At 43.4% G+C, this 13,220-nt stretch overlaps 1 protein-coding gene across 3 annotated transcripts in view; it reads right to left on the minus strand.

Annotated features, from left to right (window-relative positions):
- Astn1 (astrotactin 1) overlaps positions 1 to 13,220 on the minus strand; it is a 330,303-nt gene that overhangs the window by 208,035 nt on the left and 109,048 nt on the right. For all 3 annotated transcript variants that reach the window (XM_055624474.1, XM_055624472.1, XM_055624473.1), the window contains exon 2: positions 1,542 to 1,729. In XM_055624474.1, the coding sequence (XP_055480449.1) occupies positions 1,542 to 1,729 (188 nt within the window). The remainder of the gene's footprint in view (positions 1 to 1,541; positions 1,730 to 13,220) is intronic.

Raw genomic sequence — 13,220 nt, forward strand, 5'->3', positions numbered from 1 at the left:
TAGAAATATAATCTCCAAAGTGAAGCTTCATGGCTACTCAACTATAAAAAAGTTCATTAAGATGAATAGACGTTGAATCTGGGCAAGTGCCTCTTTAAATAGCTAAGTTAATATAGATGTGGTAGGTTTTTTCATAACTCAGATTTTTAGCAACAATTTTTTTTCATCCTAATTTTTGGATAATGGAGATTTTCATGCTGCATAGAATGTACAGTTTCCTTCCAGGCTTCCATCATTAACAAATTAATACCCCAAACTTTCTCTGCTCTCTGCATTGCAGCGGAGACTAACGCGGTGCTGGGTAGCATTAACTAATATGTCATGATATCAGAACAAGAGATGAATTAAGGTTAGACCAAGGCCTAGGCTGGGCCAGCTGTGAGCATATTAGCAGTGACATAGCGATGCATTACATACATAGCCCATGTGCCAACATACTCTCGGGTCTTTTCATAGATACTACACAGGCTCATCAACACATTAGATGTCAAATGGAATAAACACTTTCTGTCTCCACTGAAAATGTATGCATTTACTCCACAAATAATTACAATGCATTAACCATGTGCATACATTGTTCTATTGCTAAGAATTCACCAGTAAATAAAACATTTCCAGCAGCCCCCACATCCCTCACACACCTATCATTATAACCATCCACTTTTAGTATTACTCTTAAGTACTAGTTCCTAGTCCTTTAGGAGGAATTTTATCATGTTCTTGAGACTTCACATTTCCATATAGATTGGGTGATGGTGGTGAAGTTTTGAAACTGGGCTCCAGAGTATCTATTGGCATACCCTTCACTGTGGGATAAGAGAAAACCAGGGTGCTGATTTCTCCTGGTTGAGATAAAAGGAAAGAAGATTTGGTAGTAGCAAGCAGCTTGGAAACTAAGCCATGGGGGGGGGGGGGGGGACAGCACCTTCATGGAGTAAGTTCTCTAAAAATTTCCAATATATTAACATATAGGTATGTTCCTAGAAAGAACCATTTTGGGAAATGATGCTGTAGAAAGAGCTGAAGCTTTCACAGCACATGTGGTTGCATTCTCCACAAATGAGAAGTTTACACATCACCATGTACAATGATCTTGCTGGATTGAGAGTTCATACAGCTCTGTCTATTGCAAATGGTTTACATGTTCCCTCTCCCTGAAAGGCTCTTGTGTTGGAAGCATGGTCCTTCAAATGGCAGGATTAGGAGTTGGTGTGGAACTATTAAGGGATGGAGCCTCCGAGAAGTCTTTGGGGGAAGCTGTAGTACCTCTCTGGCTTTCTGTTTAGGTTACAACCTCTTTCATACTTGCCCCCTGGTTGGAGCCATCTCTTCTGTTAGGATGTTAATAGCGGCAAGTGATACAGGTACTATGTTTTTGACCTCCAGAAGTGTGTGCTTCTTCATAAGCAATCACCTTAGATATTTTGTTATCACAACAACAACAACAAAATTGATGAATACAGTGCTGGCATCAAGACTCTTAACGTCAAGGTGAACACAGGCTATTTGAGGCCAGAAGGCTGTAGCTAGCCTACTCTTACCATGACTGAGATGTGGAGGATCCTCAGTTCCTCTTCTGCCGACTCATGTTGGGGTTCTTCAGTTGGGTCTTGCCCAGGGAGACTTGGAGCACCATCTTGGTGATGGATGTGAAAAAGTAAAGTACCATTCTCCAGCCATTGCTGCCTCCAGCGCACCAGGGGGATGTCCTCTGTATTCCCTGAGATCTCTAGAAAAAAAGCCACCAAATTCACAGAGTGAGATTTTGGAGTGGACCAAGATTTCACAATATTAGTTTCTGGTACCAACAAGCCAGTTCTGTCAGCAGACAACAAAGGGTTCTGACTATGGTTATGTCAGACTTATTGCTGCTTATAAAAGTCAAGAAGGAGAAGATATTTAGAAGAGAGGAGAATTATCCCCCATAGGTCTTTCTATGATAAATCTAGTGAGCCAGACTCTCACCCAGTGAGAAAAATACTGAGGTGAAAATTCAAGTTCTTCCCCTCATCCTGTGATCAATAGCATCACTTACATTGCACAGTTTGAATACCTGATAACCCCCTGAGGTAAATACAAGGTTGTTTGCCTCTTGTAAATCTGGGTGTGTGAGTTCCCCAGCAATTACCCCTAGATGCCTGTGAATCTACCAAGGAGAGAGCTGGTAATTACGGTATAGAGAACTGGCATTTATGGGACAGTCCCGGGAGGTTACTGCAGAGCCACCGAGACTGCCAGCCTGTTTGTGAAACCACACTCACAGGCTGCACAGTCCGCTGAAGACATCCAATAACCTGTCAGGACAGGTAAAGAAATGTTTTGGTTCTTTTTGCTTTTCCTCCTTAGTTTTGCAAAGCAGATGGATGAAGAAAGTGCTGTGAACTGGGCCCTTATCACTGATATCAACACTCATTCCGTCCTGAGGAACTTAGATGAAAGCTGGGCTATCAGCAATATAAAATGCCAAAACAAACAAACAAACAAACAACTTTGCCTTCCGCAGTAGTACAGGCCAAGGTGCTGCTGCCAGAACACCATGGCTACATATTATTTTTTGTCTTATTCCTCAGCAATATCATATCAGAGTTCTGGGTTATCCCATAGTGGAGAAAACTGATTAACCCAGCTTTTCCAGGACTCCATTAAGTCTTTAGACCATGTTTCCTTTAACAGCTATTGCTACCTCAAAGGGGAAAGCAGTGTTCTGCTACACACACTTTAACAAATCATTACTTTATAAGATTTCATTTTCAAAAGGCATGCTTTTTCTCTCAAAATTTATTACCTTTGGCCAAAAAATTATTCAAGAGATATAAAACAAGATTTAATAGCCACATTTAGAATATATTCTCATCAAGTATCACAACCATAAAGAGGAAAGCAATTTTAAATATTTATGGAATTTATAATTATCCCTCACTGTTTATGGAAGAGCACACTGATATTATTTATTGATTTAGCCACTCATTTAATAGACACACACTGGGCATGTGCTTTGCACCAGGCCCCATGCTAGGCACTCATGTACTAAGCACAATGTTTTAAAGCAGCCCACCATGACTGAATATGTATAATGAATCTTTTTAGGACTTCGAGAAGAACTGACCTCAGTAAAGCGTACAAGAAAGTAAGAATGTGGTCTTCTCTGAGGAAAAAGATGCCTCATGATAAACAGGAAAGGTAAAGGGGTGATCAAGCAAGTAATGAGTGAGGATGAGGGGAAGGGATGGGCATATACATTGGTCTTCTTTGTAGGACACTGAGGTTCTTCATGAGACACAAATCACTGTCCTAACACCCTGATAGGATGGCCTCCCCACTCAACATTACACTCATGAGGAAGAAGAGGAAACCTGAGATTGGGAAGGGGATACTGCCAACAAAGTCTCTCTTTCATGCTTAGTGCCTCTTTTCTGTTGCCTGGAAGGCTCTATCATTTGAAAGGTTAGTATATCTTCCGTGATCATGCATGTGATTGGCCTGGAATCCAGGGAGCTTCAGAGGCCAAAGAGACTGAGAAGGGAAGATTTGCATTTCAGACCTGGTTTTCAGAAGGCACGTCCCCATTTGTTCAGTGTAGTGGTGATGCGCTGGCTTCCTGCATCCACTGGTCCTCTAAACCAACAGCTCTCAACCTGTGGGGTCGTGACACCTTTGGAGGTCAATGATTCTTTCACAGGTGTCACATATCAGATAACCTGCATATCAGGTATCTATATTGAGCTTCATAAAAGTAGCAAAATTATAGTTATGGAGTAGCAATGAAAATAATTTTATGATTGGGGGGCACCACAGCATGAGGAACTGTATTAAAAGGCCACAGCATTAGGAAGGTTGAGAACCATTTTTTAAAATAGTGTCCTCCACATTCCCAAGTGAGAAAACACCCTTGAATGCATCTCTGAAGGTAAGCATTTAAAGAAGCAGGAGTCAAACAAATTGAGTGCAGGCCCAATAATCACCAACTCTTCCAGGCACATGGCTGTATATCCTGCAGTCAGGCACTCTTCACGACTTCACATGATTTCAGAGTAGTAAAAGACTCCTAGAAATGTGCCCTCCCCCCAAACCCCTATTCTGCCACTGCATAGCAACCAAATTCTGTGCCTATCTCAGCGAAGATAAAAAATCATCAGCATTCCAGCTTCTGGTAATGTATTTGATGGCATAATCAAGTCCAGCTTCTTTTCAGAACCATCCCCACCCAGACTAAGATTTATTCCATGAGTGTCTGCTTGCTGCTCAGCCCTTTCTGTAACTATTCAGAGAGTTCTAGCACCTGTCCCTTTAAATCACTTCATAAACGAGATTTTGTTTCCCAGCAGATCTCCATCAAGTAGGTCAGACTCATTACCCCTGCATTCACCATGGAAGCAAAAATAAGCAAGTACCTAGACCAAGGTCAACCAGCTTGACACAGAACAGGGACTGATGAGCCATTAGATGCCACATATGCTTTTCACAAGAGCAGACAGCATGACCTCAGAACATGGAGACAGACAGAAGGGAGGTGGGGAAGAGAGGGAGACAGAGAGAGGGGGAGAGCAAGACCTAAAGTAGGAAAGCCATGCGGTCTTTTACAATTTTAATCTAATCTTTTTGTTCTAGGTCTTAGTATCACACGACTTATTTTTGAATTGAGGTACCATTTACTGCCATAAAGTCATCTTTTAATATAGCCGAGATTTTTTTGGTGTGTGCATGTATTCATCATGTTGTATAATCATCACCCACCGTCTAATTCTAGAACATCTTTATCAGCTCATTAAGAAACTTTCTATCTATGAGCGCCTATAATGTTTCCATGAGGAGTAAGGTATTACACTCCATGGTACTAGGCATGAGGGTGCCAAGGACAGAATAGGTGCCTTTAGGACCCCTACAAAGAGTTCCATGGGGCAGTGGTATTAGCATACATACAGTGGCACTGGCTTTCAGGCTAACCCTCTGAACTCTTTTGCAGTTTATGCGTTCCTATCGCTGTGAATAGTGATATCATGATTCTGCACAGACTTGGTTCACCATAGAGGGCTAGAGGTGAAGGAAAGAGGGCACTATGTCTGCCGAGGGCACTCATCAATTCTTAGCTTCAAGGTAATTATGCAATGATAGCTTCAGCCTTGGCAGTTTTCCCTCTCCTGATAGGATCTGACATGAAAGAGCTCAAATTGCTAAACTGGGAACTTATTTATATTTATGCTATATCTGGCCTGATCAGCTAATGAAACGTACACAGGACATAGTAAATGCCCTGCTCACTTAGTCACCAACATGATTGAGATCTGATCTTGGAACATAGTGTAATATCATTGGTATGAATGTTACTATCTTAAGAAGGAAAGTAATGCAAGCCAGTCATGAGACTCCAAGGAGCAAATTGGGGTGGTGACAAAATTGTTACTCTAATCCAGAGCCAAAGAGGATTGCCATTGAGGCTCACAGAGGGCATTTGCTGCAATGTACTGAATAAAACAAATTCCAATAGGACCCCCTATGGTAATTTCCAGATGTCACAGGTGCCGCAATTGCTACAAGCACTGATCCTTTCAGCACTTAAGTGGGGCTGAGGTCTCCAGGAAGGGAAGGATTTCCTGGCTCTAACCATGTTTCTCTTTGCCCCTTTCTCTTGCGTCTTCAGTACCTTCCCAAATCCTGCAATACAAAGAAAGCAAAGTGCCTTTCCTCCTTATATACAATAAACATTCCTGGAGCACAGAGTTGGAAATTAAACTATGTACTCCCACTCCCACGATGCTTTTCATCCAGCAGGAAGCTTCAGGTGTGTCCTGGGTGAAGTGACAGCAATGCTGAGCATTGGGTGAGACTTGGGTGGGTCAACACTGATGGAAAGTAATAAAAAGGGGTGGGGGTGGGAGGGATGCTGGAGACACAATCCCAGCTGAGGAGCACAGCATGTGCAAAGGGACAGAGGATGAAACACATCGTCAGAATCACAGGAGGTCTGGTTAAGCTGCAGGGGTTGGGGGGATATAGAAGAATCATGGGGGACCTAACTCCCGGAATCCAGATTAATGGCACATGTAAGAGTCTTGAATGCCATCTTAAGAAGTTCACAGCTAGGGGGAAATCATTCACTATTCTATTCCCAGAAGCGTGAACCAAGTTAATGATTAGCAAGGCTCAGAATAAAAAAATGGCTGAAAACATCAGAACTAGGTGTCACTGTGGCTCTGACTCTGCATTCTTCAGGGACTCAGGAAGCCTAGGTATGGTTTGAGGAACTTTGAACAGGCTCCCTCGATTTGAGCTTCCTCCGTGAGGATGCAACTGTGTAGATAATCTTCAAGATTCCTTTGTAGCTTTGATTAGCCCATGGTTCTGTCTCCAGAGAGCATGTTAAGTTCAGTGTCACAGATAATGTCAAACCTCTTCTCAGATCTAACCTTTGCTCCACCCTGGGTCAAGAGGATATGGACAGAGACTTCAAATACAGTCCCAACATCACACTGTATCCCAATCTGTAAAGGAAGACCTTCATCATGCTGCTGCAAATATCTGGTTTCTAAGAGAGAACCGTGGAGTTCCATGTACTGTACTGGTAGAACACGGAGCAGGAAAAGTCATAGGAGAGAAATCTTGGGTTGGAAAAGGCAGAGTGAGATGATATCACTTTTAATTAGCCTTAGTCATTGTTCTAATGATAGCCTGTGGGCTGGGAGTTTGTAGTCTCTTTGTGGGGTTATTTCAGGACACTCAAAACTTTGCTGCACAAAGTTTTCTACCTGACATTACAACATGCCCTTCCTAGCCACACGTCTTTTCCCTTCCTTGTGCACAGCCTCATGCTGAGAGTGGCCTATCTGAGTTGTTAAAAGTCAGTCTCAGAATTTCCTTCCAAGTACCAGATCCACCATGCCCTCATTCAAAGAACTAGACAATTCCAATCGGAGTATGGATTTAATTGGGGAAAATCTCAAGGATCATTTAATTCAGTGAATTGCTTAGAGTATGTTAGGGTATCTTGGGACCCCTTTTCACTGCCAGCAAGCTTGAGTTTCAAGCTGAGTTCAGCTGAGTGGTAATGAGATACTGTGGTGGCTGAGGTCAAGGCAGGAGGTGGCATTAACCTACCCATGCTTGGCTTCATGCTGAGGTCACCTGCAGAACTGATCCTGTGATCTTTCAAGGTTGAATTTGACACCCCCTGGTGGCCATTCTGCCTGTTGAAAGGCCTTGGTTGGCTTTTCAAACTTATTTTCATCCTAACAGAACCTTCTCTCCAAACCAAATATAAAATGCTTTCTGAGGGACTCCCACAATAACAGGGTTAGAGAAGGGTTAATTCCTTTGAAGGAACAATAAAATGCACTGCTTAGCAAGTCTCTTGCTAGTAGAAGAAGGGGGGGATCTCTGAGTTATTTAGATTTATTGGTTATTTTTAATTTTAAATGAGATGTTGTAAATACCTTTAAATTATTTGTGAAAAAATTTCATGTAAAAGAGAGTATCTCTGAATATACAGTTGAACCCCACCTCCACGATCTTCTGTCGCAGTGCCCACTGTGAGCTTTCCTGAGTGGAAAAGATTGATTTGGGAAGAGAATGCCTCAGTAGGTGACAGCACTTGCTGCTTAAGCATAAACACCTTAAGTTCAAATCCTCAGCACCTGTAAAAAGCCTGTAACCTCAGCACTGGGGCACTGTAGAAGCAGTAGGGTCACAAAGGCTTGCACACCATCAGCCTAGCAAAAAAAAAAAAAAAACAAAAAAAAAAACCAAAAACAAACCCAAAAACAAACAAACAAACAAAAAACAAAAAACCTGACAAATGGATGAACAAAACCCACCACAACCAATGAAAACACAGTCTGTTAGAAAAGAAAATCTGATGTCTAACCTCCACAAATGTGCGTGTACACACACACACACATTAACATACTAAGCTCATATCATCAGTAGTGCAAGACCAACCACCTAAACCAAAGTTAACAATTGTGTCTTGTCTATATGACAGCCACTATTGAAACTGTTACCAAAGGTGGGCCCATGACAGAATAAGCCCATTTTTTTTTTCTTACTCTTCTTTTCCAGTCCCTAATTTCAGAGCTTGAAGGATATTGATGGTAGGCCTAGCTTTCCACATGGTTTCATTATGGTCTTCTGGCTGAAACTATTAACAGTGGTATTAACTTTCAACACCTTTGTAAGAAAATAACCTGCTTAAGTCAGGGGTTAATAACAGGCAGGGATCACTAATTATCTTGCAAATCTCTGCCCTGATATCAAAGTGACACCAGTCTTTAATGTCTCAGGAACAGCAGCCTCTAAAGGCCTCAACTTGTTTCATAAACATAATGACAGCAGCACATTAGTGTCTTGGCCATCTGTGAAGGAAGATGAGGGGCAGACAGAGGAGAAGGAAGTAGAGAGAAAGGACAAAGTCAGTGCGGAAATGAGACCAGCCAGAGCAAGGATGGGCCTTGGGCTGAATTGGCTGGTGCACTGCACCTCTCACCGCAGGGACCATCTGCTTTGGAGTTCTGAAGTTGGATGATCCCATATCCCAGAGTAAGAACCATATAAGACAGTGCTCCCTGCTGGGCCCAAATTCAGCCAGCATAGATGCCAGGATCGCTGATGGTTTGCCTGGAGAGTGGGCTTGCTAATGCATAGCTAGATGGACAAAATGTGAGCTCTCAGAGCCAGGAAATTCTTTTGTGAAGATGTTCACGGACAATTTAGGAATGTACCTTTTATTTTGGCTCTGCATTCAATTCACTGGGCACCATAGAGCTGTTTTCTATCATTCTGTTCTCTCTCCTCTTTCTCCAAAGAAACTTCAGTTGATGACTACAGAACTATTTGGGGCAAAGCTTTAGATCAAGACAGCTTGAAACACCAAACAGCTACCAACAAGAGCACAGGAATTTCTTTTCTCTGGTAATCAGAACCTTCTTGATTTGCAGTAGAGAATTCACCCATGACTAGATGAAGGGTAACTGAATGTTTGTGCTCTCAGCTTTGTGACACCTACCCTACATGACACACAAATTAGGAGCCCAGTGATGAAAAAGAGAAGCACAGGGCACACAGAGCAATGAACCAAGGTGTGGTAGGAAATCTGTGGCCATGTTTAGAGCTCAGATACCTTGTCTTCATGAGATGGGATGGAAGATCTCTTGAGTTCTGACCTCTTACTGATGTCACTAAATTGGGCATAACAAATGGTGATAGTCAGACCCCACCAAGTCAGGGGCAGGGTAAGCATATTTTTGGATGCCAACTGGATAGCGGTCTCTAGAGATTTTCAAATTAGGCTAGCCTGTGGATTAATTGTGTGGCAATCCCCTCTATTTTTCTGTAGACTGAGGGCTGGCTGAAGTGGATACTGTAATTTCAGTCTAGGATTCTGTATGGACTCTTCCACATACAAATATTTCTAAATATCTTCCAGTTAGCTACAAACCTTCAGAACACTATGTATAAATAAGGAGATTCTACAGAAAACACCTGATCCCTTGCCACCCGTAAGCAATATTCTTTGATACTTTAGCTTCCTCTTAAGCTGCCCACCCACCCATTTATTTTCCAGGAATGGACAAAGGTGGAATAAAGTGAAATCAATACAGAGAGTAGGCATGATCAATGAAAGAAAACAAGGGCCTGGTAGTCCATAGACTGCCATCTCTCAGGGCACTTGTGGGTGGGAGCTAGGGGAAGTGGAGGATGGCTTTTTAAATCAGCCTCCATGCAAAGCCATGAAGCTTTCTATGGATGGCTGCTGGAAGTAGGTCACTCTATGCTATTCAGTGCTGGCATGAATAGCGATCGAGCGACCGCACACACATTCTGTTTACCTAGCCATGGAGACGAAAACATTCCTGTGGGGGAAAGATGCAGCCAGAAGGTTCTGACACAACCAGAGAGATGAGAAGCATTCAAATGACTTGTGATTTCATCCAAAATGGTTTACTTGTTCCTACCACAGCGTTTCTCTGGATCTTTTCAAACCTCTGCAAAGAGTTTATCCACATGATACTCATTAAAGTCTCATTTGAAAGGAGTGAAAAAAAAAAAGCCCAGAGCTCTTTGAAAAGGACCAGGTTATCTGAGCTGCACATGTACTGGTAAAAGGATTTTTTTAAGGCTTACATCTAGTTCTCTTTTCCACTGCCACATGGCTGACCTTTGTAAATTGAGATAACGACATGCATTTAACAAAACCTGACATCAAGTAAGACGTGTAATAATATTTAAACTCCACGATGTTAAAATACGTATTTATAGATCGTTTCATGCATTGTGGGAAGGATAAGTCATTTGAAGCCTGAAGTTTCTCTACTAGAATTCTAATTTGAGCTTTGCAAGCCTTGGGGGTGGGGGGTTACTTCTCTGCTGAGTGGCACTGGGAGCAGTCTGGACACCTGGGTTTTAGAAACCCAGAACACTTGTTACAAGGTAATTATAGGGAAACTCCCCACTATACCCTACAAGAGCTGTGTGTATTCTGAGCTCTCTCTCTCTCTCTCTCTCTCTCTCTCATGCTACTGATCTTTTGCTAAAAAAGGTTTCAGTATCTGTTATCATTCTCATATCATGGACTATTTTGAGGTTGTGAGGCTCTGAGTTTCTCGTTTAAAAAGGTGGATGGGAAAAGGGAGCTGATGATGCAGAAATATTATATATATATGAATTTATTTTTTATAATTTAGTCACTTTGTATCCTGATTGTAACCCCTTCCTTTGTCTCCTCTAAGTCCCACCCTCCCTTCTTCTTCCCCCCATCTCCCTTTCCTAGTCCACAGAAAGGGGGAGACCTCTTCCCCTACCATCTCACCACAGCCTATCAAGTCTCATCAAGATTGCCTGCATTCTCTTCCTCTGTGGCCTGGCAAGGCCACCCTGATAGGGAGAAGTGATACAGGAGCAGGCAACAGAGTCCATGTTAGAGACAGTCTACATAGATACTGAGCTGCCTATAGGCTACATCTGAGTGTGTGTGTGGGAGTGTCTAAGTCCTTTCCATGCATGGTCCTTGGTTGGTGCATCTGTGTCTGCAAGTCCCCCTGGCTCTGTTGATCTCCTTATGGGGTCCTGTTCCCTTTGGGTCCTTCTATCCCCCCTCTCTTCTATGCTCCTCCCTGTGCTCTGAGCAAAGTTTGGCTGTGAGTCTCAAGCATCTGCTTTGATCCCCTTCTGGGTGGACAATATCATCTGTAAGTAGCATGTAGAAAAGGCATGGTGCATTGCTTGCTCTAAGCTGTCTTGATTCATTTCTACTTCTAGTTAGTTCTTGGTTCAATTATATTTCTGCTCTTACTGTCCATGCTTGAACGCCACAAGTGATGAAATACATACTAGTTATAGGCTGTGCTGATCAGCTCTCCCAATATTCCTGAGTGCCTTAAACCTTAGGACTTTTCAAGGTAGGACCATATCTCCCTGTTTTATAGGAAAGGAGCTTGAGTTTCACAGAAGTTAGCCTACTTGACCGGGTTTGCGCAGTTAGTAAACACTAGACTGGGAAGAGGGAAAAGCTAGGTCTCCTGGTTTTAAGGCAACTGTTCACTTTCACACCTTCCTGTCCTTGCTTTACAAATCCGGGCCTCAGGATATAAGCAAACTGGATGCTTAGCAGTTTCTACCATTTAACAAACAAAAAAGACCAGCTCCATCACTGTTGTTGTGATCACTGGTGTCATTCACATAAATCTTAACATTGAGAATAAGCTTTGACAGAATCAGGAAAGTGGTACCTTCAAATGGTCCCAGGGGCTTCAAAGTCTTAATAAGTCCATAAACTGTAAGTCCATGACTTAGCTCAGTTCCCACTAAAGAACTCAGGCCAGGTCACAATGGCGCATTCCTGGAAGTGCTATTATTAAACTCTTTTTTTGCATGTGCAAAAGAAGCCAAATAATACTGTTGCTGCTTTAAGACCCAGTGAGTGGACTGCCACTAGGGATGCCCTGGTATCTGTGCCCACCGAGGGCTGGTATGTGATATTAGTTTTCAGGGAACTGAATAGCAAGTACTGGACAACATGGCCCTGAATTAAACTGGGCAGGTCCAGCTGGGTACACTGACACACACCTGTAATCCCAGCACTCTGGAAGCAGAGGCAAGCAGATCTCTGTGAAATTGAGGCCAACCTGGTCTACAGAGTGAGATCCAGGTCAGCCAAGGCTACATGGTGAGACCCTGTCTCAAAATAAACTAAACTAAACTAATAATAATAATAATAAAATGGGCAGGTCCTCCCAGATGGTTGAGGTATGGTAGTCATAGGCAGTAGAGCAGCAAATGGGGATGTATTAAAATAATAGTTAAGTGCTCACCGTTTCTGAAGGACAGAATATATGAAACTCCAAAACTAGTGAGTGGATGGGCAGCAGAAGCCAGAGCATCGACTTTGAGGCTTCCCTGGGTGAGAGGGGACAACCCATGAGCTGGGACAGGTTAGATCCAGGCCTGTCATGGACGTCTCCTGGGGTCTGAGAGTGGTAAACTACCAACCCCCTGCACTTTTGGCTGAACCGTTGCCCTGTGGCAGCAGCAGGGAGCGCATAACTCCAGGTATGGGGGGCTTCCTTACTCTAAGGACCAAAGAGGGGACCCAAATCTGGGAGTGGAAAACTGTGGGCTCTGTGAGATTACCACATGCCGACGAGTGAGTTCGCAGACCTCTGCACTTTCAACACATGTCTGAGAGTGAAAGCTTCTGCAAGAGAATCAATACAAAGACACAGATCGGATCCCTGTACACTATCAGCCAGATCCCTCTCACCCACATCCCCAGTATGGGCAACATAGGGATCTCTGGGACAGCATTCTCAACACTGAAACCCCTGTTCTGTGGGTCACAGAGTGGAGTCCAGCCAAACAGTTCCCGGAACCAAGGCAGTGCAGCTCAGGCAGATCTCAGTGCTTGGAGCACAACACTGAGACAGATCTGTGGGCCACTGAGCCGCTCAGAGCACTTGCGTACGCCCACTGCGCCTGAGACCAGCCAACTGCCCCTGTACCACAACCTGCAATTGCACTCCTCCCTTACACTTCACCCTTCAGGCAGACACACCTCCACACGCACTCCTGCATTTGCGCACTTGTACCTGCGACCTTTCTCCCTTGACTGCATCTGAAATACCAACCCCCACCCACTCTCAAACCGGTGGACCCCTCTCAGCTTCCTGAAGAATATCCAGACGCTAGAGATAGATGGACCAGTCTGCAATACAGCCTCCAGGAACAAACAGCAA

This window comes from Psammomys obesus, unplaced genomic scaffold, assembly GCF_907164565.1.
Source record: "Psammomys obesus unplaced genomic scaffold, mPsaObe1.curated_primary_1811, whole genome shotgun sequence".
NCBI classification, from domain to species: Eukaryota; Metazoa; Chordata; class Mammalia; order Rodentia; family Muridae; genus Psammomys; species Psammomys obesus.